At 35.1% G+C, this 26,055-nt stretch overlaps 1 protein-coding gene across 8 annotated transcripts in view; it reads left to right on the top strand.

Annotated features, from left to right (window-relative positions):
- The window catches only part of BCKDHB (branched chain keto acid dehydrogenase E1 subunit beta), a 177,229-nt gene that overhangs the window by 82,085 nt on the left and 69,089 nt on the right, over positions 1-26,055 (top strand). Inside the window, exon 9 of one of the 8 annotated variants that reach the window (XM_039853153.1) lies at positions 10,997-13,226. The exons of 5 other annotated variants lie outside the window; for them this stretch is intronic. In XM_039853153.1, the coding sequence (XP_039709087.1) occupies positions 10,997-11,017 (21 nt within the window). In that variant the 3' untranslated portion in view covers positions 11,018-13,226. Of the gene's footprint in view, positions 1-692; positions 721-10,996; positions 13,227-26,055 lie in introns of those variants that run through there. 2 more of the 8 variants (XM_039853151.1, XM_039853150.1) reach the window with 2 other exon arrangements.

The following is a 26,055-nucleotide window of genomic DNA, read 5'->3' as shown; positions in this document are numbered from 1 at the left end:
TTGTCAAATTATGGCAGTGAGAGTTTTTGTGGTATCTATTTTAAAACAAGTAATTCTTTAGTGACTATGATAACAACATTCTTCTGTATAGTCTTATTTTTTTCATGAGGTAATTTTTAAAATGTGTGGCTGCTGTAGGATATTTAGTCCAATAATATGTTGCATATAAAGACATTCAATGAGAAGGTTCTGGCATTACAAGGAAAGGATGTTAAAACCCAAAATCTCTCAAGTAAATTGTGGTCTGTAACAGTTCCACCCTTGGGGAAGGGAGGCCTGTTGAAACTTCCATGATTATTAATCTTGAGAAAGAACATGTATGATCTTGTTGGACTAAAGCCTCTTGCCATCTTACCAAGCCATGGCTATAAAAGTAGGAACAGTTTATATCCCTTTTTGGCTCATTAATCAAAATGAAGATGTTAGGGGTACATGTTGGGTCCTTTGACAAGTAAGTATAGGGTTTGAGTCATGAATATTCTCCTTTTCTTGATTTTACCAGGTGTCTCCCCAAAGTCACTTACTAGAAATATACAATAAGAAGTTGAATTTGCTTGGCTTACTTAATTTGTTTTAGAGAATGAATGAGAAAGGCTTCCAGCTGGAGCTGTCAGATTTTTTTGTAGCATGGGGCCTGCCTTTAGTCTTTTATAAGGATAACCTGATACATTCTTTCCTTCTTTTCCTACTAGGAAATGGACTATCCTGACTTTTGAAGCCGCCCAGCCTCACTGCCCTCCCACTTCCAGGCTGTAAGGCCAACTGTAGATCTGGTTAAAACACAGAACTCTGTGGCCTGGAGAGGGAGGGATCCTAAGCCCTGGTTTTCTTCTGGTTGCTAGATGACCTTGAGAAATGGGTCAATCTCTGTTTTTTCCCTGCTTTGTACAACCGAGACTTTCTTTTTCTCCTTAGACTTAAAAAAAAACTACATAACAATAACAAAAAAAGGTAATAAGAGTTTTCTTGAGTGACTTAACATCTATCTGGATACTTCAGTTAATATAGATGGGGTGACTTTTCAGTTTACGAGAATAAATTAAACCAAATGCCCCAAATAGGTTCAATATGTTTTCCAGATTGTCTATGTTAAGTAAAAGATGTATGTCTGATCTAATTTGTGTAAATATTTCAATCTCTCCAGAAAATACAGTATTTGTGTTCATGTAAATCATAGCATTAAATAATTTCACAGGATACTGCAGGATTGTTTCATCACTTAAACTCTTAAAATCCTTTCAGGGAGTCTCATGGAAATTCATGTGACCCTTCAAAATCATCTAGTTAACCAAAAATTTTAAGTTGCATCAGGATTATTTCATCTCTTTCGGGTTTTCCTTTTTGATTTAATTTAGCTGTGTTTAAAAACAAAACAAAACAAAACAGTGGATGAATTATGCTCATCCTGAAAAAGTATTTGGATTCCAGTTTACATAAATATAATTTCAGTTTCGGTATCCTAGAAGGCTATTCCTATTATGCCTTTAAAATCCTATTAGCCCATTAACACTGAACTTCTCACATTTGGGCGGCCTGTAAACCTAAACACTTGAGCAACCCGAGCTGCAGTTTGCAGTTAATAATTCAGCCTGCTCTTAGGTGTGGGCAATAAAACTCCTTAAAGGATATCCTATGTTTGTAGACCTCAAAGGGTTGTACTTGAGGTACCAGGCTAAAGTATGTGAGAAAGTTTTGAAAAATATAAAAATCACTCTACTAATGGTAGAACTAGTATCTAATAAGAGCAAGTCTGTGACTCATTGTAGTTCCCTTGCTTTTTATTCTCGTGAGCGATTAAAGGAACCCACTGTAGAGGGTTGGAAATATTTCTTCTGATTGTGGGATGACACAGTGGTTGCTTTTTCCAACCACCATATGTGGTGATGAGGCTCTTCGGAATGACATGGGGGTACTCTCTGAACAAACAGCAACAGCTTTCCAAATAACGTATTATAAAGTATGTAAGACATTTTCCCTGGCCAGATGTAATGTTCAATAGTAGAGGAATGAATTTAAAGTGACCTCCTCCAGGAAAATTTGGGAAACGCCTAGATGGATAAGAAAGCAGCCATGCTGTTAAAAATAAGCAAACTTCTTTTCCATTTTCAGGTGAGAATATATGATTTAAGTATACATTCAAATTTTGTTTTCATGATTTCTGGGATCACTTAGAAAAGGCATTGATTGATGAAACCTATATACTTCAGTGAACTAATAATCTGAGCTGTTACAGAGTTTTTGTTTCCAACATTCAAAAACTTTTAAGTAGATAGTGTACTTTGGTGTGGTTCATTTCCTAAATGTTTAGTAATTGATCAAGTTATGTAAATAAATTATGTTTTACATATAGTAGATGTAAAATACAGTAGAGTGAAATCCAGTTCCTTGGAGGAATTCTGGAAAGGTGGACTCTAAACCTGTGCCTCTGAGCTTCCTCTCAACCACCTAAAAAACAGCAGCTTCAGAATTTCTAGAAGAATCTTGGGGGGTGGGTGGGAGGCAGCTAAAGGACTTGTCCTGAAATGATGTTTTCTCTGCACACACTGTTTTTATACCTGGGTTTTGTGTTTATTCGGATGAGCTTGAGGTGTAGGGCTCTGCATCTGTTGTAACTAGTCTTCGGTGCCTCTGTTGCTCTTCAGATCAGATCCAAGCCAGAACAGACATGTGCGCAGAGATTTGAGGAATACTCATGACTCGGATAATGATTAGCCTGGGCTCTCGGAAGGCTCCAGAACTTTGTTCTCCTCTCTGCAGGATGGGAGGGGAAAATTCCAGCAGTGGAGAGACCTAATGTGATTACCTGGACCTCAAAGCTTTTGGGAACCTGAGAACTAACTCCTCAGGGAGGTGTGGTGCCTGCCCAGTAGTCCTGTGTCCAGAACTCTTCACTAAAACACTATAGAAGACATCCTGCCAAACTAGGATATGCTAAAGGCTTGTTAAAATTATGTATTCATTCAATTTATTCCTTCGACAAATAGTCATTGAGTACCTTTTAGTACTTTATAGGTGTTCTAGAAGTGGAGGACATAGCAGCAAACAGAACAGACAAAATTTTGCCTTCTTGGAGCTTAGATTCTATTGGGGAGATCATCTACAAATTGTGTGTTTGTGTACATACACACACATGTATGCATATACATACATATGTCAGGTCATGATAAATTTCATGAAGAACAATGAAGTTTAAATGGATAGCGAGGTGAAAGGAAGTGCTATGTTACACAATTGGTCAGGGAAGACCACTCTGAAGTGGATTCTTTTGAGCAGATATTTGACATAAACAAAGAAGAAAGCTGTGTAAATATAAGTATACATCAGAGATATTGCAAGTTTGGTTCCAGACCACCACAGTAAAACAAGTTGCAAAGTTTTTGCTGGTGGGAGGGTCTTGCCTTCTTTGTAAAAAGTGTAACATCTGATGTAAAACAAGATATGCTTGTATCTGGGGAGGAAGAGTAGGCAGCATTAATGTGCAAAGGGCCTAAGGTAGGAGTATGCTTGGCCTGTTAGAGCAACAACAGCCAGAAGGCTGGTGTAGCTGTAGAAGGAACCAGCCGCCAGGTCAGCAACAATATAGGAGTTCCTGCTCTCACCATTATAGATCAACACGCTTCTGGAGGACCTGAATAACGATGTAAAACTAGAAATTTTAAAAATTGGTTTAAATATAGAAAAGAAAAAAACAATTATTTGTATTTCAGAGGACATTTTTGTACATTTGTGAAACCCAAGAGACTTTAACTAAATAATTGAGAATTAATAAAATAATTGAGAAAGGAAGCTTGGTATACAATGAGTATTAAAAAAAATTCAATAGTTTTTCCTTATACTACTGATAAATAGAAATGGAAAATGACTAGGAGAGCCCACTCATGATCAAAACAAATAAACCATAAAATACTCAGGAATACATTTTATAAGAAAGAAAGTGAATGTATGCAGACAATAAAGTCTTATGGAAGGCCTTAAAACAGGACTCGAACATACTGTGTTTTGGATGGCAAAGCAATATCACATAAACACCATTTACTACAACCCCAATTTCAATCCTAATGGAGTTTTAAAGTTTTTAACTGCCTAACGAAAAGCGAATGCCTCAAAATAGCCCAGAAAGAACAGTGAAGGGGATTTTCCCTTAGCTGAAATTAAATTTACTGCAAAGCCGTGTTAGTCTATGGTTAGCAATTAACATGTAGGTCAGGGGTTATTTCTGTGAAGGGCCCAAATAGTAAATATTTTCAACTTTGTGGACCATATGGTCTTAGTCTTGATTACTCAACCCTGCCTTTACAGTATGAAAGCAACTATATGGGTGTGATTGGATTTATTTTTCAACTGTGGTTTTCCCACTCATGATATAGATCTGAAAATAGTGCTCAGATAGATAACACAATACGCAACAAAGATGATATTTCAAGTTATTTGGCAAGGACATTTTATTTACTAAAAGGCGCTACAAAGTTTATATTAATCTGAAAAAATAACGTTGAATCCTTACCTTATAAAAATAAATTATTGGTATATAAAGATTTACATATAAAAGCTGAACAATAAAATAATAAAAATTTAAGAGAATATTATATAAACTAAGATTGGAAGATATTTTTTAAACAAGACAGAAAATGTAGAGGCTATAAAGAAAGAGAGATATTTGCCTAAATATAAAATGAAATTTTGTTTATGGCAAAGTTACAAAATTTGATAACAAAATTTGATAACAAAGAAAGAAAAATGGCAATTTGTGAAAAATATTTAAAACATATGAAGAAAAAGGGCTAATATCCATAACATGCAAAATGCCTCTACAGAGACCCAGTAAAAATAAGGGCAAAAAGGACAGTTCTTGAAAAGAGAAACCAAATGGCCAGTAGCTATACGAAAAATGCTTGATGTCACTATAACCTGTATTCTTCTTGTGTAAAACAGGATAATTATAGTACCACCTCATATATAGTTGGAAAGATTAAATCAGATAATGCAAATAAGGTATTAAAGTGCTTGGCGCCTAGCATGTGCTCTAAAAATGTTAGTTTATTGCTCGTAGAAATAAAAGCATGAGCAGACCAGCATTGCTGTGAAAGAATAGTTATTACAGTTTTGTTTGTAGTTGTGAATAACTGGAAACAAACTGAATGGACCATCGGTAGAGTAATAATTGAATAAGTTATTGTGTATCATTACTATGGAATTTTATGTTTAAAAATAACTAGTTTAAATTATATCAATAGATTTGGAAATCAGTTTATGATGTATTGTTTAGGAGAAAAGCAGATTCTAGGGTAATATAGAAAGTATGGTTTCAGTTTTATAAAACGATATGGTAAAAATCCTTTGAAATGTTTTTATATGATGCTGAGCTATTAAATTTCTACATTTAAAAAATCACTGTTTTGATGGACAACATTCTAAAAACACACTATATGCATCATTGCCTTCTTTCAATACTCCTTTCAATATTTGATTACTTGTTTTTTTTTTTTTTAACTCAGGGTTATTACTGCATAAATTCTTGTTTAGGGTAAGATACCAGAATGCTTTCAGAAAATTAAAGTGTAGAGGTATTCACCACCAATTCTCTAGCTTTTATGATACTCTCTGATTTTTCTTTTTAAGACTTTATTCTTTTGGAGCAGTTTCAGGTTTACCAAAAATTGAGAGGAAGGTACCGAGATTTCCCATATACTCCCTGCTGCTACACATGCACAGCCTCCCCATTATCAACATCACTCATCAGAATGGTACATTGTTTTAAAAAGAATCAAGGATGAACTACAGTGATACATCATAATCACCCAAAGTCCATAGTTTACCTTATGGTTTACTCTTGGTATTGTACGCATTCTGTGGGTTTGGACAAACGTATAATGATATATATCCATCATTATAGTATCATATAGATTCTTTTCACTGCCCTAAAGAATCCTCTGTGCTTGATTTATTTATCCCTCCTTCCCACCCCCACAACCACTGGCAGCCACTGAGCTTTTTACTGTCTCCATAATTTTGCCTTTCCCAGAGTGTCATAGAATTAGAATCATACAGTATGTAGCCTTTTTAGATTGGCTTCTTTCACATAGTAATATGCATTACGTCTTTTCATGGATTGACAGCTCATTTCTTTTTAGCACCAAATAATATTCCATTGTACCACAGTGTATTTACCCATTGACCTACTAAAGGACTGTCTTAGTTGCTTCTAAGATTTGACAGTTATGAATAAAGCTGCTATAAACATTGGTGTGCAGGTTTTTGTGTGAACATAAATTTTCAGCCTCTTTAGGTAAATTCCAAGAAGCCTGAATGTTGGATTTTATGGTAAGAGTTGGTCTAGTTTTGTAGGAGACTGCCAAACTGTCTTCCCAAGTGGCTGTACTATTTTGCATTCATACTAGCAAGGAATGACAGTTCCTGTTGTACCATGTCCTCACCAGGATTTGGTGTTGTCAGTTTATCTTTTGCAAATGTTTTCTCTATCTGTGGATTGTCTTCCCATTCTCTTGGTACAGGCTTTTTCAGAGCAGAAGTTTTAATTTTAATGAAATCCAGCTAATTAATTATTTCTTTCATGGATAGTATCTTTGGTGTTTTATCTACAAGGCCACCAATGCCTTCATCCACGCCCTGTCTCTAAACATACACCACCATCTCTAAGGTGCCTAGCAGCTGGCTTAGAACTCGTGCTGATCAGAGGAATCTGACATCTTAATTAAGACAAAGCCTCTCGAATCTCTGGACTGGGTGTTGACAGTTCGTGATATCTGCCCTGTGCTTTGAATGTCAAAGTTTCAAGGAAGCATGGGTAAAATATTTTTTATAGTGGTCTGTTTTCTCCTCTGCTGTCAGGCAATGTTTCTTTCTCACTGTATCTCTTCCTTCTCTCTCTTTTTATCTCTTTGTCTGATTAGGAAAGAGAGAGCTGGAATCCATAGGCCTGTATGCAAACTGAGATCCCATAGACCTGACGGGAGAGGACTTTTGTAAGAGTAGTGTGAGTGAGCTATAGAATACAGACATTACAATATCTTTTGTCTAGAAAATACTCATTTTTTTTCCTTCTACAATCAGTTGTGTTCTGTGTAACAGAATTCTGGAGGAGTGAAAGATGATACTTTATGCGAATATTCCATCTTCTTTATTAACTTAATAGTTTTCTAAGATATTACAGTTTAAATACATAATTTGAGTCACTCATTTGTTTACTCCAAGAATATATATTGTGGACCTGCTATGTTTCAGGCACCTAGCTATTGAGGATACAATGGTAAACAGAATAAACATCGTTCCTGCCTTCACAGAGATTAGAGACTTGACTAATGATGGAGAGTCATTAATCAAAGAAAACATAATATCATAGAAAAGTAAATTTATAATGGGGACAAAACTCTAGAGCTATTGTTGAGGTCACTTAAAGAATATTAAAAACTATCAGAGTAACACAAAGTAAACTAATTTATTTTACTACTTCAACTGAAATTTTTATTTAACTGCAAATCAGTGATGGAGCACTTTGTGGAATCCATACCTCAAGAAGAAAAAATAACAATATTTTATAGTATCCAACACAATGCTTACCCATAATATGCATCCAAATGTTGGGACACTTAACTAGAAATAAATGTAACTAGAATCATAACTTACTGCATTTCAAAAGCATATTTTTTAAATTGATAGCATGCTATTAACACATTATTAAAACATGAAGGTGATTTCTACCCTTGCATCAACGAGAGATTTTACATCATAATGGTAACTAACTAGTTCTGTTGAACTGAGAGAGAAAAGTAGGCATTTCTTACAACTAATAACTAATTATGATTATGTAGTAGATCTCTTATATAGATTTAGATATTTGTTTATCAAGATTTTCCCAAAGATCTGTTCTTTCATCAAAGAATTCACTATCAGGCTCCCTTAAATAGAATTCCTTTTTTTCTGTTATATACATACATATTTATATTCTCTCTAACATACATGTATATGTACGTTATATATGTACTATGTAAAAAAATATATAAATGTATTTGCTCTCTTTATTTTTACTTTATGGCAAGCACATTAAAAAACAACAGAAATTTAAGACAGTAATTACCCAGGAGTTCCTCCTTTAATCAAGTCATGATTTTCATTTTTCATATCATCCTGTGAATGTGTAATTTGCATAATATATAACAATACCATAGGTAGAATTTACTGTTTTATATTTTCATTTTATGCTTTGCTACTGTCTTTTGTTTTTAAAATTATTCCTTCACTTCTCCTGATCACCCACCCCCCAACTAATACGTAATGGTAATAGCTTTTTTATTTTTTAATGTTTTTAAGTGCTAAGTACTTTCTTGGACTTAATCATTGTTTCTATTTTGGCATAATCTTTGCTCTTATCTCATTGTCTTAGCAAGCCTAACATATCCTAGTTCCAGTAACAAATAAAAATTTGATTCCATTTTCTTTTCAAAGGTTCTAATTTCCACTGTAATCCATTAAGATGGCTCATAATGTTTATCAACCTAGCTGTATCCAGAGCAGTGGCCTTTTCCAAATCAATTTAGTCTGACTTTTATAAAACAGAATTCTGTAATTAGAGAATGAAACCTACTTGGTGTCATTAACTGGAAATCAAAATTAGTCATTTTTATCTAAACATTTACATTCTTTTATATCTTGGAGTAGGTCATCAGTGTTCTTACTTGACTGGATTATTTCTCTTTATTGGGAGTTCCCAGCTATTTTCAGAACACAGAGCTCATTACTGTGAAGTCTGTTCATCTAAATTAGGCTTCCTTAGCTCAGAAGGATTATTTAGAATTTCCTTAGGTAAATGCCATATCTGTTTGTAGTTCTTAATCTCTTCATTTTATCTACTTTGCTTGCCAAATGTCCAGTGAAATAGAGTACTGCTGTCAAGTCTCAATTTGTTAGACCTCTTTCCTTTTCATGATATTCTAAATGTATATCCGGTTTTATTCGGAGGCTTCTAAAAGGAGTTAGACCTTTTATTTCCTGAAATACTAAGCTCCAATAAGTCAAACAGAACATAAATAATATTTATATAGAGGACATAGTGTTACTCACTACAATCTTGTGTCTTTATTATTATTATATGAAGAAACCAAGAAAATAGTTTTAAACGAACATTATAGCTATTTAGCTGGACATTGGTTGTTAGGGACTTAGATTTTTGTTGTTGGCTGTGATCAGAGATGAATGGTGTGCCTCAGCTTCTATCTATATGTAAATTCAGAGCTGTGATGAAGGTTTTAAATATATTAGTAACTTGATAAAAAATGATATTTTAAATTTATATTGTTCTTTAGTTTTCAGAGCAGATTGTTGCAACAGCAGTAACAGCAATAGCTAATCCTTAGCACTGGCTGAAGCACATTATCTTTGCTCTTCTTTTAATCCTCACAACCTTAAGGGATAGTTGGTATAATTTCTATTTTATTTTTGAGGAACAGGTGCTTGGACAAGTTGAGTAACTAACCTGTGGTTAATCACTGGAAATATAAAAGCCATTTTCTAGAATAGTGTCTTCTATAAAATAGATGAGATTATTTTTAAGTTAGTGTCCAAACTGGTATTTGAATTTAGGTTAATCAGATTCCAAAGCCTGTATCCTTGATCTTTATATTTCTTCTCAGTTGATTGCCACATTAATTCTGTCTAAAGGCCAATGGCAGTTAGTAGGTTCTGTAAAAAGAATTATGTAGAATAAAATTGGGTCCTACTAGTTCTCCTTGTAGGTGCTTATGGAGTAGTGGAAGAGGGTAACTTAGAGTCACATTCTGCTTCTTGAACAATCTCAGTGTTGTCATCTTTGAGCTTTATACGGTGTAAGGAGGCAACAGAACAACAATTGATTTGCTCTACAGAGCAGTGAAACTCTGTTGGGAATTGATGCTTCTGTGAGCACTGGCACTGGGAACCACTGATCAGTCATGCCATGCAGATGGGAATGGCTCTGTTTATCCATGCAACCTGGATATCAGTGGCTAGTGCTGGTAAGATCTGGCTATAGTCAACCAGGCAACTAACCAGTGCTCCATATGGAATGGTTGGTTTTGCAGCCCTTAGAGTTTGGATGTGAAATGTAAAACTAATTTATTAGTAATAGTTTATTCAAAATATTTAAAATAGTTGCTCTTCTGCAGCCATTTAGGTGTTCTGTTGAAAATTAGGGTGCAAATTATTGCCTCATGTCTTTAATGTTGCATTGCTGTGTTCCCATAGCACTTTATCCATACAACTAATACATTATCCATGTTATGGTAATTCATTTACATGTGTATTACCAGCTTAGCCAAGGACTGTTTGAAAGAAGGACTGTTTCATACAATTTTGTGCTCTTACAGGTGACAGCCTTTTAGGTGGTCAGTGTTGAAATGGTTTGAAATGTAAAATCATAGTCCACTGTTCAGAATATATGCATTCACTTAAATTTAATTCAAGCTCTAGGTCTCAGTTTAGCTGGAAAAAGAAAAACTTCATCTATGAATATAAATGTAATTTTAGGTCTCCTGGTCTTATATATATCCGTATATAGCCCAAGGCTCTCTGTTATTTACATGGGGAAAAAAGCTAAAGCCCTCATTATATGACAGTTACAAGCATTTTACATTTATTAACTTATTTATTCTTTACCACATCAGCATTAGGTAGCTACAGTGAAATACTGAGATACAGAGAGATTAGATAATTCTCCCCATGTTTAATAATTAGAATTCACATCAAAGATTGAGCCAGGCTTTGAACCCAGTTTATCCAGCTTCAGAGTATGTGCCATTAACCAATAATCCATACTGTTTCATTTATTTGTATGTATTGCATACATGTATGTGAGTCTGTATCTAGAAAAAAATTAAAAGAAGTATTCTCTATTGTAATGGACATCATTATCATTTACTGGAAAATATAATATTTTGCAAAAGAATCTGTGCTTTTCTAAGTTCAGCTTTTAACATGAAGTAAAATAATATTTTTTCCCATACAGATTTACTTTAAGAGGAATTGAGATGCATTGCAATGGGTTTGGAAGAGAACCGACAGAAGAGCGAGAAAATTCAAGCCATGTTATTGTAGAATATATTGTAGATATTTCATTTTGAGAATGTTTTTTAAGGGAATCGAAGTGTTTTTCAAATATTTGAAGGCAGAAGTTGGTGTAGACAGTTTAGCTTTTTTCTTTATAGTTTGGGCAGATAATTAAGATAAATTTAACCTTTGGTAGATGATTTAGAGCAACGGGTTTTTGCTCAGTATAAGGAAGCACCTTCTGCATAGATGGCCTGCCTAAGAAAATAATGAGCTTTTTCTTCCTAGAATGCTCAGAAATGGGCCAGAAAGAAGATCATTACTGAGAATAATCAAGCATTTGGCCGATTGAATAATCGAACTAGGTGACCAGGTATAAAGTTCCTTTTAAACCTACAATTCAGTGATTCTGATAACTTGGGGCAGAATAGATTGTTTCAATTTACTCTTATTTACACACTGCACCACCTAGAAAAGATCTATGTAGGTGATTTCTAGTAAAACATGCTCAGTAATCCCAGTGGTTGCAGAAAATACCTGTCATAGTTATTTATAATATCAAGCTTGTAGAAAATCATTCATGAAACAGTGATAATGGTTGCTAAAATTTCCTTAGTGTTTATTGTCAGGAATTTCCTTAAACGTTTTATATTTATAACCTTATTTATTCTTCACAGTAATCCTCTAGAGTTAAGTGCTATTACAGATATCCTTTGCCTTTCGAAAGTTCACATCTCTTCACTTTTACAAAATTAGTACCTGTTTTCGCTAACTGAAAGAAATCCAAAGAGGATTTTTTGATTTTACTAGAAAACGCAAAAAAGCAAAAATAGCCTTCAGAGTTTGTTTTGCAGCAAGCCATTAATGAGGCAGCAGGCAATCCAAGCAGCGAGAGTGGCGCCACCAAGCTCCTTTCCCAGTAACTACACTCAGCATTAAACCACCATAGCTTTGAACTGTGTGAGCATCTGTGCTTTACCTCGATTTACTTTGTGCGGCTGTTAGCAAGATGTCTCCTAAAGGTATCAGAAAAGTCTAAGAGAGCTCGTAAATGTTAACGCTTAGCATAAAACTGAATGTAATTGGTATAATTTGGTAGGTTATTTTTTTGAATCTGAGAAGACACAAATTTTTTTCCATATAAATTAATGATAATTGCTTCTTTGCTTTATGCCATTTCAGCTTAGGAATAATTTCATAGGAATGCTCTCCTTTTGACTATCAGGAAACCTGTACTGTCTGCCCCCATTTTGCGAGAGGTTAAATAACTTGCACACGTTCACATTAGTCAGTAAATTGACATGTTCAGGACTTGAACTCAAGGCTTTCAGACTCCAAAACTCATATGCTTAACTATTAAACAATCTTTCAACTTCCTGGCCCAGATCAGAAATTGAAAATCAAGATAATTAGTAAGCTAACTATGTATACTAATAGGTAGGTAGTAGACTAATTGGGGGGGATCACTTTGTAAATTACATAAATGTCTAACCACCATACTGTACATGTGAAACTAATATAAAATAATATTGAATGTCAACTGTGAAAAATAAAATTTTTTAAAAAAGGACCCAATAGGAAAATAATTAGTGAACCAAAGTTCTCAGAATATGTTGCCTTTTATTGTTTACATCAGGAAAAAAATGTTCTTATCATCTCCATCAATTGGAGAGACTGCTGTGAGGAAAGGAAGGAGTAAAACAGAAAAAAGAATGGGGAAAAGGAAAAGAAATTCTTCAGTAGAAACCATTTTATATCTATTATGTACGGTGCTTCAGGGAATACTTTTGTTTGTGTTTCCTTGTGCCTACATGCACTATTTCTTTCACAAATACCTGGAGATGAATCTTCTTGGTCATATTTTATCTGTATTTTCAACTTTAATAGATATTTTCAATTTGTTTTACAATGTGGTGGTACTATTTAAACACTCACCAGCAGTATGTGAGATGTCCTGTCATAATGAAACTGTGAAATGGTATCCTACTGGGTTGAAATCAGAATTTCCATAATAACTAGTGAAATCGAACATCTTTTTATGAGTGTATTGGCTATTCTGGATCCTATTCTAAAAATTCTCTCATTTTTCTATTGGGGAATTTTTAAAAATTAGTTTGTGGAGTTTTTTCTTTTTTCTGGATAAGAAAACTCTATGAATATTACAAGTATCCATTCTCAGTCTAGGGCTTGAAATAAAATTTTTAATGGTATGTTTTAATGTACAAAAGTTTTAGATTTTGTTGTCAGATTTATTCAACTTTTTATTTAGAATTTGTGATTTTTTTGTCTCAAATAAATCCTTATCACAATTTAAAGACACTCTTTTGTATTTCTTTGAACAGTTTTAAAATTTTATCTTTCAAACTTATGTTTCTAATTGCCTTTAATTACATCAGATATTTTTAGTGGGCTTTACAGTAGGAACCCTGTTTTATTTTTGACCCTGTAGCATTTTTTGAGTAGTCTGTCCTTTTTCATGAATTTGTGATTCATCTTCTGTCAGTATCTAATTTTCATGTCCTCATGGGTTATTTATGGGCTCTCTGTTTTTTTTTTTTTTGCATTGCTTTAGGTCTTCCTAATACTTCACTGTCTTAACAATATAAGCTTTATAATAAATCTTCCTATCTGGCCAGGCATATTTCCCCAAGCTTGCTCTTCCTCCAATTTTTCGGCTATTTTTTGGTCCTTGTATTTACAGGAGATTTGAAGGTTAACTTGTTAAGTTACACACACACACACACACACACACACACACACACACACAAACCTGTTAGGATTTTGATGGAAACTGTATTTAATTTATACATAATTTGGGGAATATGACATCTTGGCAATATTGACTTTTCCTTTCTATGAATATGTTTTATCTCTCCATTTATTCAAGCCTTCCTATGTTCTTCCATAACCTTTTGTATGTTTTCCCACACACTTCTTGCTCATGTTTGCTTAGATTTATTCGTAGATACCTTAGAGATTTAATTGCTGTGATGAATAGGATCTATATTTTCCTATTACATTTTCTTTTCCTATTACTGGTCCAGAGGAACAGTATCATTGAAAACTGAACTATATGGAGGTTGAAAGAATTAGTAATAGAAAGGGCAGTTTGGAGGAGGCAGAGGCTCCTAAAATGGAGAGACCATACTGAGGGGGCTGAACCAAATAGCATCAGTGAAAATGGAGAAGAGAGTTTGGTTTTATAGCTGTCTGAGGCAGGTCCCAAAACTGGTGACTGAGGGAAGTGAGGAAATGAAGTAAAGTTGAAGTGAAGGAAAAGAGGCTTGGGAATGATGATAATTAAATAATGATTCTATTAAATGAAATTGGGCGTATAAGAAGAAGTGTTCAAGAGGGATAGTTGAAAGTTCATTTGAGGACTACATTTTGGTCAAGTAACTTTGATTAAAAGAATTACAATTCTTGAGAGCTAGCCTAGCAGCAGTTCAGATAGTATTGTGTGGGTAAAATAGGAGTCTGGGAGAAGTCCAGCCAGGTCTTGGTGCTCTTTGTTCGGCAGGTTTTAGTTCTCGCTGATGTTCAGTTGATTCTTCATTTTCCACTCACCTGCTTCTTAATCATCCTGGTTTCTTTAGCTCTGATTCAACCTTTCAACTATAGTACCTGCTACCAACTGGCAATTTTCCTGTACATCTTATATTAAGTTGCAAACTATGATGTTGATCCAGTAATTTTTTTAATTAGCCTCACACGTTACAGGTTGCTGCTGGTCAGCCTACAAATTGACTTTTTTTTTTTGGTCAGCTGCTCACGTTAGCTCAGTCCTTTGTAGATGGCTGCACATCCCAGTTTGCCCAGCGTAATTTTTGTTCCAGAGTAATTATTAATAATATCCCCTTTCTTCTCAAAACAGTTTTAGTTTGGATGGTACATTACTTGGTTACACTACTCACTAGTCACCCGAGACTACAAAACATGACTACTTCTGAAAGCAGAGATTGTGGAAGAGGAAGATGGTGATGGTTAGTAACTAGACTAGGGATACTGAGTACCAGCTCTAGTACATTAAGGGTTTAGAAATAGTAGACTCGAAAAATCTGTGTAATGTCCAGAAATGGGGTCTCACACTATATTGAAGAGAACAGATTAAGTATACTATTGAGGTAGGTATCCAGAGACCTGAGTCAATAAGGGTAAAGGTAGATTTATAGTTTGACTGTTCAGCCAGGGGTCAGAGCAGAGAACTGTTTGGCAGGTGGTAGAGACTGGCATCTCGTTATCAGGCATAGGGTTGTATCTCTGGATCAGGTGTTAAGGGGAAAGGACTCAGGCATGGAATATCAGGGCTCTAGTGCCACACCCCAGTCACAGACTACTAGGCAGGATTCAGTCACTAAAAGAATGGCTAATAGGATAAAATATAAGAGAAAAAGCAAAAGGGAGCATGACCAAGCACTAAGACCCAACTGGAAGTACAGAGATATTAGGGCAATGATACGGAGGCTGCTCATTCCCAGGCAAAAGCTATTATGTTTTGCTTTTCAGCACTAACACAAAGGTTGGAACGTCAGTGGGTATAATCCCAAAGATAGGAGTATCCTGGTCGGGAAGGAGTAAGGAGCTGGAAGCCCCGTGGTTCGTGACAAACTTTGCTCCTCGATGAGGTGATAGGAACTGAATGTGTATATATCTGTTATAAGAAGATTCAGGATGCACAGAAAGAACATTTTAAATTCATATCCAGGTAAAATCAGGCTAAATTAAGCATTGTTTGGTAACAGGTAGGAATTAGTGAGAAAAGCCCTCAAGTATCTATATTTTTAATAATCTTACTTTAAATAGGTCTCAGTGTAAGTATAGAGAATTAGAATTATGAAGAATATGTTTATATTTGCCTATTTTAATATATATAGGAATGAATGAATGACTCAGTTTTTTTTTTTTCAGTAAAGTGTGACAAGCTCTAAATGTAAGTGAAGTGTCTATGAAAAATTGCACTATTTCCTGATCCCTAAACTTATAAACCTGAATCTGTAAAATGACAGAAGCTACTGGATATTTATGTTGGGGAAACTATAATTAGGAAATATGTCAAATATTGATATTTGGGGAAGGCTGAAGTGTTTGATGACAGATAGAAGTGAAGACTGGAGAGATATAGAGAGGGAAGGGCAGAGTTTCAAGGTTAGTGTGTGTGTTTGTGAGTGTGTGTGCCTGTGTGTGTGTAGTTATATATCTTGAACCATAAAATAGCATAACTAAAGGTGTGTGTTATAGTAGAAGTAATAGCTAGACAATGAGTAGTTTTCAAACACATTAGAAAATTCAGCTTCCTTTCGAGGTAATATCCCATAGAGATTCTAGAAGGGGTTGCTCATAAATCAAATCCTGAAGGGCTCCAACATTTATATATTAAAAAAAAGCTCCATTAAAATTACCGTTAAAAGAATTAGGCATAAATGTTTTTGTTTTGTTATTATCTAAATAGAGAACAGATTTCTTTGTTCTGAAGGATAAATGGCTAACAGGCATTTGGTGTGTACTTTATGTGTGTGTGTCTACTATAATAGTAACGCATAATGTCTTTTAACAGTTCATGGAAAAAATTAGTTTCTTTTCTACCAAAAAGCTAGCTTTGTGGAAGCTGACAAAAATCATTATATTATGATTTTTGGCTCAAGAAAATAATGATATCTTGGAAAAAGTGAAGGAGTATGGCACTGGAAGAAAGACATCTGTAATACAACAGACAAATTATTTAAACAAAAGATACAGTGTTTCTTTAATTGGATTCTCATGGACTATTGATTTAAAATATGCTGACCAAAGACAGTATCTGCAGGAAAGGAACTTTGGATTTCTGAATCACAGTTTTTCTAGGTTGGGTTCAGTTTAATTTAAGAAACTTTTATTGAGCATCTATTCTGGAGCCAGACAGCCCAAGTTTGAGTCTCAGTTCTATTTTTCTACCTCTCTGTGTATCCGTTTCCTCATCTCTGAAATGGAGATGATCATAGTAGTCCTTATCCTCTTTGATTACTTTGATGATGAACTGAATTTTAATGTAAGCAAAGTGCTTAGAACTGTGCTTGCCACTTTAATGCAGAAAGTCTCCTGAATTAGAGACTGAGAATTTAAGGATGTTCATACTGTCTTCGTGGGAGAGAGAGGTAAGTGACCCAACTATTTCAGTATTTTCTGATAATGCCAAGAAAATGTTTATCAAAAGGTAGCTGTGGGGACATGGGGGTGGAACAAATAACAATTTTAGGGGGGTAGTCTTCTGAAGTAAAATTGAAGAATGGTTTTCTATAGGAAAGGAGAAAAAATTTCTCCAAAAAGTCTAGGAAACAAAAAATAGATGAAGCCAGAAGCTGGGACACACTCATTTGTAGCATTTTGAGCTTCCTTCCTTGCTGGGCGTATCACTGCATGTGGTCACTGTTTAGATACTTGATAAAAACATTATGGAGATCATTATAAGTTCCAATACTCTTCATTTGTTCTGTTAATTACAGAATCTAGTTGAGTCTAATAGAATTGGAATAACCGGAATAGCAGATAACTGTTCTTTAGTGTAGAGTTCTCTGTACTGTTGGACAAAGTATTGACTTCTGGTTGACTTAGAAGAATGCCATGAAGAATGAGCAGTACTTTCATGTGCTCCTTGGGCCTGCCTGGCCTTTCCACATGTCTCCTCCTGCTCAGTCTTTGGCTTTTTTCTTCACGTGATCCCATATTGCTGTGTCAAAAGCTGTGGCATAAGCTGTGGCATCTTATGGTTGATTTTTTTTGGTTAGATAAAATTGTGATGACTGCTTGCTGACTCATTGACTGGCCCCACAGTTCTCTATGCTCAGTATCCCCACCCCTTAGCTCCATTAATGCAAGGAAAGCTCTACCAGACCTTTCTTGAAGGGGCCCTGGGAATGTTTTTGGATCTCTTTGACATCCCACTGGAGCCAGGAAGACAGAGCAGCTCAGACCTCTCAATCCCATTCTGCCATGGCAAATTTTACCACTGTTGGCTCTCTGCGGTATCTACCCCACACTAACTTGGAGGACCCACCAAAATGGTTCTCCCAGAAATGTTTAGATAGGAAGCTAGGCATAAGCCCCTAATGTTTGTGATAACCCTCAGTCCATTTGAATTTTTTACCACCATACTATTCCATCTCCTGTTCACCCTTCTCCATACACACACATGCATACATACACTTTCAAGACCCAGATGGTATCTAAACTCTAGTTAGACACTTTGGTCTTTACCTCTTTCTACCAGTCAATCGACTTTTGTCTCTCTTCTTGATGCCAGGAAAACTGCGCTAATATCGTATTGTGCTGTTGCCATAATCTGAGTAACTTTCATATAAACTCTGAATTCTAAATGTTCCAAGCCAAATGCTTTTGGAACATTAAAACATACCATTTGTATCTCAAGCTCTTGCAATAGAGTGTGTGGGTTTCAAGACAATTGTTTCTGCTGATCTCATTTTAAAAATTCTATTTGGAAAGTTAGAACTGAACAACAAAGTCTTTGCTTCTGGCCTTATGTGCCTGTCCCCCAAAGCAGAAGCTGTTTCAGTAAGAATGAAAAACAAATTAAATGACATTTTAGAAATACTATCCCGATAATTCTTGTTGCCTAGACCTGAATTACAGCAAACAAGAGGAGTACGCAATCATTTACAGCCCCGTGATAATGAGTCAAGCTGATATCTATCCACCCATATTTACAAACAGAATTGTTATTTTGTCAAAGATGTGTTACAGGTGAGCTCACGTTAGACATGGAGGGGAAACTGTTGGTCAAAGTTTAAATTCTGACCCCTCTCTGATTCAATTCAATGTCTTTACAGTTTATTTAAACCTTCCGGAATCTTCTCTCTCAAACAGACAGAATGATTCATTTATGACAACAGAGCACATTGTCAGTACTTTTGGAGACTGTGGAAGGATGTCAGCAACCAACCAAATTATATTGAGAGACGTAAGATGAATAGAAATGGTTCTTGAAGTGACCCCTGTTCAGTTTCTAAAATGCAGCTCCTTAATTACCATTGTGAATTGCTGCTCATGGCTGTGTTAGTGGAAGTCTGTGGGGTGATGAGGACTACTTGAACACTGGCTGTGTCAAGGTAGTTTTGATGCCTTCTGCTACTTAACATTCAGAACAATCCATAGCTCTTTCTAAATTGCTGTTTAAAACCTCTGTGTTTTATCAGTGCAAGTCCCAAATATCTCTGCAAAGTAATTATAAGACTTACTTGCCTCAAAGTTTTTCAAAGAATAAAATGATATAAAATATGTAAACATTGCAAACTTCAGCTTTATGCGATTGTTAGGTTGTTGCTGTTATTAATATTTACTAACTCTCCTACTTACTCTGTTTTTCCTTTTTATCTTGTTATTTTCAATGCTTTGGGACATTCATGCCTGTAAAGCTTGATTTTTAAAAAAGAAATTAATTTTTTTTCAGAGTCAGCACCCTAGCTGGTCAGTGTCTTCTGTTATCTCAGCATCTTTTTCACTGTTTAAGTCATGTCCTGGGGTTTCTTTGGTTTTTTTGGAGCCTGTGACTCTGTTTTATAAACATGAGATCTGCTTCCAAATGTAATGCTTTTTTATACTGAACTACATTCTCTGATGCATGTTTTTTTTTTCCTCCTTTCCTCTTTCTCTCTCTCTCTCTCTCTCTTTTTCTCAGCTTCTTTGGGCTTATTACTTATAAATTAATTCATATCCAATATTTAGCTCAAGTGACAATTATGTGCAAAATATAGTGATAGTATGGGGAAGGGGGATGAGCCCAGGGTGCCTAGGCTTCTCACTTGAGTACCAGTCAATGGAGGTACCATTCGCCAAGGCTGGGAATACAAGAGATGGAGCGGATAAGGAGGGGAGGGTTGCATAGGGCTAGGGTGTAGTGAGGGTTTGCTCTTAGCTTTGGATATGGTAAAAGCTTGTGGTTTCCCAGAGTGTGATACCTGAGAGAGGCTGTGACTCCCAGTAACAGACCTGGGAGTCATTAGCATAAAGACTGTGATCGAAGCCAAGAGAGTGAATGAAAGAAAGTGAAGATGAATTTCCTACTGAATAACTACTAGACTTATGGTTATTCTATTGTTAACAGGTATGCTGGTAGGGGAGGACTGCTCAAATAGATGTTGAGATATTTATGTGCTTAATATCATTGATAGGCTTTCTGGAAATTACAGTTTTGAAAATCAGTGAAAATCTTAGACTAGAGCAACTCAACAGTGGCACTATTTGCATTTTATTTTAGATAAATTTTTTGTTGTGGGGGCTGTTGTGTGCATTGTAAGATGTTTAGCAGCATCTTTGGTCTCTACCAGATGGTAATAGCATTCCGTTCCCCATCCCTCAACCCCCAATTGTGACAACCAAAACTGTCTACCAACATTGCTAAATGTCCCATGGGCTTGATAATGCCACTAGAGCAAGTTCTTCTCTGTTTATGTAAAGCATTTTAGGAGGAGCTACATTAGCTTTTCTGTTCCAAAATATCCAAAAAATACATTTGCTTCTGCAGTTATCCTGATTTCTATTTAGGAAGCAGCTTAATCATCTTGGAGGACTGAGTAAGTAATCTCATAGTTTTTTTTTTTTAACCCATCTACTGCACATAAAAGCACAGATAGCTGTTAGTTTCAAATCAAATCTTGTATTCTCTATGTGTGCATCATATATAAATGAAGGGGAAGCTGTACTCCAAATAGTGTAATAGCTTTTGGTTATAACAGTCATTTCACAGGAATTGCTGTTAGTTTCTTATGTGTCAAACATTTTAAGACAGACCATCCAAGAGTTACCTAAGAATACTCTTAGGGAATGGAGGTGAGATGATGGCATTCAGGTGTAGCAAACATGACCTTGTTGTAGTAATTCGAATGTAAAAAAAATTAAACATAAGAGCAGGTACTTAATATTTAAAAGCTTACATTCTTTTATAGTTCATAAAGAAAAAGAATATAAGAAAGTAACTTAATAAATTACCTCCCATGCCAACTGAATTAACTTATTGCTCAAAACACTCCTTAGAATTACTCAAGTTTACAGAAACGTTTATAAGGTATGTTAATTGTAAGCACTTACCTGTAATGTGTTGCTCCAAAATGACGCTATTGTTATATTAGAGTATAAATTTTGCAAGGGTAGGGATTTTGTCCTGTTTTGTTTTTTTTTTTCACTTTTCTTTCTTCACATCGCACACTTACCTCTGTATTACAGTTCATAGTAGTGCAGCGAGTGGCCCAAGGTATTTAGCATCTCGATTGTTTACCTCTGTTTCTCTCCTGATCGCTGGTCCCCTTCCTCACAGTCTAGTATCCTTGACACTCCATTTGGGGGGAGAGCTGAGGCTAGGAATTTAGATCATGGTGGCATTACTCTCTTCATAGATCTTTCAGCATTTCTTCATAAGCTCTTATTAAATTGTGGCTGCTGCACAATTTAATTAATAGGCCTTGAGAATTGTGACTATTGACTTCCAGCCTCTATCTTATTCTTGTTCTACCAAATGGAGGAAGGGGAAATATGGCTTTAAAAGCCTTTGCAACATGTATCCAGCCCTTACTCACAGGACTATACCCACCTTCTCAAAATCTAATCACAGCCCTTGATTAATAGAAATGGGAGAAAAGCGGGGGAAAGGGAGAAAATATCAGAGTTTAGGGGTGTTTATGTCGCTTTTCATCCTGAAGACAGGAAGAGTGGTATCTGGATGGCTGAGGAAGGCGAGGGCCTTTTCTGTGTACTACTGCCGCTGTCATCTGAATGGAATGAGTAAAGCCACTTTGAAACCAGCAACTATATTTTATCATTTGAAGCAGAGATGAGTTGGGGTTCATCCAGTCTTACACATTATAGGGAAGATGGAGTGAATACAGTATGGTAACTAACTATGAGTGTCATGCCACGAGAGTCTACATAGTGCAGTGGATAGAGTATGCTTATCCAAGTTAATTACTGGCTCCCTGTGTATATTTGGGTTACTTAACCTCTCTGTCCTGAGGACTCATCTGTAAAGCCCACTCAGAGTTGTGAGGATTTAATGTGATTGTTGTGTAAAGTGCTTAGTAGTTGTAGCAGCAGTTTTTATGGTTTAACTGATGAATGTAGAGATTGTTTATAAGCTTAGGAATTATTTGATAACTATTTAAGAATTTTTTCTGGTTGTTGAAGGAGATTAGGATTCTTGTTTGGCTTTACCATTAAGTAGGTAGTATCCTTGGTTAAGTCATTTAACTTTGTGGACCGTGGATTTCTTGTATTTGGAACTATTGAAATTGATGACTTTTCGTTTTGTAAGCTCTGAAATCCTATTTTATTTTGCTCTTTCAAAACCTAGATTTCTTTTTGTTAAAAATATATCTATCAACTAATTTGAGTTCAACTCATCCACTAGGTTTAAATAGCCATGGCAGTTGTGAAATCTTTTACAATAATCCTATTATTTTTCAGGTAAGCACATGCAAATAGAACAAATAGCTTAATTGATATTTTACAAGTTAATTATGTATTAATGAGTCCTATTTAAGGTTAAGGGATGGTATAAACTTATTTAAAATATCTCCAGAACACCAGGCCTGTCACAGGGATATGTAACAAAGGCAAAATTCTATTAAGATGATATTCGTAACCAAATGCTCATAATTTTTAAGCAATCTGTTGCTATAGGAGGGTGGATCATGTGTCCTTTCTGTGTTTATATTTTTTCTCCTTCTGCCATATGTTTACTGTGTAAACCAAGAGATTATGTACAATTAAGAGACAACAACTCTCTCTCCAGAGCTCAATTTTCATGTATCACTCACATACTCTATTTCCTGGAAAACTACTCTTAGTGTCTTAAAGACCATCTTTTTCTTTAATGTGTTTCTGTTTGTTTATAGTGTTTACAGCAAGCAGCAACAACAGATGGTTGGTTCACTCATATATAATTTTTTAAGGTAATGATAGGGAGTTAAGTTATTAAGCCTAAAATGTAACTTTCAAAAATATTTTCAACATAATCTATGCACAGATTTTTGATTGAGTTATTGCTGCTCATAAATATAAGTCAGTGGAGTCATAATATGAATATTTAAAAACTAATGTAAAGAGAATATGAACTGACACAGACCAAAAACTCAATATTATGTCATAACAATAGCTAACATTGTAGTAGAATACTTACTGTGGCTCTAGACATATGTTAAGAGCTTTATAGTCATTATTTTGTTTAAGCATTTTAACAATACTCCTAGACAGATTTATCACTCATCTGTTTTATCGACAAAGAAACTGAGGCTCAGGTTAAGAAACTTGCCTATATTCACAAAACGAGTGAGCAGCAGAGCTAGGAGTTGATTGAAGCTGCCCAAGTCCAAAGGTCATGCTGAAGTTGCATTTTAAAGTAAAATTTCCAAAATTTCCTTCAAACAACACTGGGACTTATTTTTGTTTAGATCAAATGAAGTGGCAAATTGAGTGGTTTCTGGAGAAATTCAAGTCCAAACAATGTTATTGCTAAGATTATTCAGATTATTTTTGTCATTAGTGTTTGATGAATATGACTGTGTCATGAACTGAACATGATTATAGAAGAATTAGGAAAGTACCTTAATTTTCCAGTTGCTGGCATGTCAGTTGTAAAACCACATTTTGACAAGGTTATTGGGTATAAGTTATTTAAACAAATTTTCTTAACTTAAATTTTCTGAATTGAATCTGAGAAACATTTTGAATTGCTTCTTAAATGCATCGACTGAACTGAATGAAGCCCAAATAAATCTATGTACTTTGCATAACACTAGGGCAATATATGTCTACCATCTTAAATGGTTACTTATCCATGAAAATATAATGTTTACTATTAAAAACAATCCTAACTAAATTCTTAACATTGAAATTTTTGCAAAGAATAATTATACATAAATCTAAGATATTAAAAGAGTAGCAGATTCTAAAGGTAACAGATAAATAATAAGCATTAAAAAATGTAATTGGACAGAACATGTCACACAGTTTAAACCAAAGCCATTTAAAAATATGATTATTTGAAGTCCCTTACAGTGTCGACCCACAATACTTTTGACACTTCTGGTCACCTGATGTGTGGGTTTTCCCCTACCAAGCAATTCTTCCTGGCACCAGCTGAGTGTCCTATAATTTAACTCAATTCTGAATATCTACTTGGAGATAGTATCAGATCCTATAGGTTTAAGGCTCAGTTTCATTAGACTGCCCTTACCCCAGCTTCAGATGCCAAATGCAAGTAGTAGGTTCCCAGGTTACCCACAACTTTTGTCTGACTTGGCTATAAAATAGAGGTTCCCATAACCCCCTCCTTGGGTTTGATTAATTTGCTAGAGCAGTTCACAGAATTAGGGAAACACTTTTTATTTGGAAAGGAAACAGTCTTACAATAGTTCTTCCTAGGTTCAACTGAATAGCACTTTTTTCTGTTTGTGAAGTCAGGCGGCTTCCTATTTTGGGTTTCAGTTATACTTTCTAAATTAAATACATCAACTGTGGTGACATCTTCTCTTGGCTTAGCTTTTCAGGCAGGAGATATTATTGTTAATGATTTAGTCATGATAGATATAAATGTGGTTGTCTCATGGTGGTGTGTGTGTGTGAGAGAGAGAGAGAGAGAGAGAGAGAGAGAGGATGTTTTCAAATTTGTATACTTATGGTGGATGGTTTTACTCAAAAATCTAGTAGTTTCCTGATTCAATTTTATAGATTCTATAGTTGCTTACAAATGTGAATACCTAAATTAAGAACAAATTTCACAGGGAAAGATAGGTGCTGTATGATCTTACAGAAGCAGAGAACAGATTGGTGGTCACTAAGGGCACATAGCAAGTGTAGGAGGTGGCGGGGAATCGTGAAGATGGTCTAAGTGTGCAAACTGCCACTTATAGATGAATAAGTTATGGGGATATAATGTACACCATGGCTATAGTTACACTATGTTATATACTTGAAAGTTGCTGAGGGTAGGTCTTGAAAGTTCTCACCACACTAAGTTGTCTATGTCAAGTGATGGATGTGTTAACTAACTTTGGAGTAATCACTTCACAACATATACATTTATCAAATTGTTATCTTCTATACCTTAAACTTACACAATGTTATATGTCAATAAAGCTGGGGAAAGGAGAATAAATTCGCCCTAGTTATAGTTTCTTTAATGTTATTAATGAGACTTCTTTTAAAAAGGAAAAAAAATAATAATGTTGAGCTCTTCAACAAATGAGTTTATTGAACAGCAATTATGTACTGAGGCACCAAGGGACAGCAGTGAATAAACAAAGTCCTTCTTGTCATGGGGCTTAAATTCTTACATTGAGCTGGTTGATGGCTTTTGGTTTAAGATCCTAATTTCTCTTTTCTTTACTATCTCTCCCTCTGTTCACACACACCTGTATACCCACCCCTCAAATAAATACATACATATGCACATACATATATGTATATAATATGATATAACAGTATAAATAACTTGTGTGGGGTAACTCATACATATATTTTTCTGATTTTATGATAAAACCTATAAATCAGGGAATTGATTATATATAACAGTAATGCACATATTAAGACTTTAAATTCTGCCTTTCAATATTCCCTATTATGTATCCCAAATTTTCCACTAATGTTCTGGCTCTATAATCTGTCTGTCTTCCACATTAATTTGTTTACATACTTTTTTCTTTTTCTTGTTTGACTGAAACAAAACAATATAGAATGATCGATGGCACGCTGTTTCTGCCTAAAAGCCTAGAAGCATTCAAAGATCAGTGGCAGGTTCTGTTTTCACCAGCTCCTGGCTTTTCATAGTGTACATGCCTGAGAAGAAAAGGTCATCACACTGAGCTAAAGATTCATGTTTTCAGGGGCTTTTGGAACTTGAAAGGACTTTAGCACTTGTTTAATCTAACCTAGAGAAAACCAGTAGAACTCTGATCACAAATAGAGGACAAATAATGGCTTTAGACACCGCACTTCTTTGTTTAGAAGGATACCAGAAAAAATTTTCAACAAAACTTT

This window comes from Pteropus medius, unplaced genomic scaffold (genome assembly GCF_902729225.1).
Source record: "Pteropus medius unplaced genomic scaffold, Ma_sr-lr_union100, whole genome shotgun sequence".
NCBI lineage: Eukaryota > Metazoa > Chordata > Mammalia > Chiroptera > Pteropodidae > Pteropus > Pteropus medius.
Note: the sequence above shows the minus strand (reverse complement) of the source record. Positions and strands in the feature narration are given on the sequence as shown.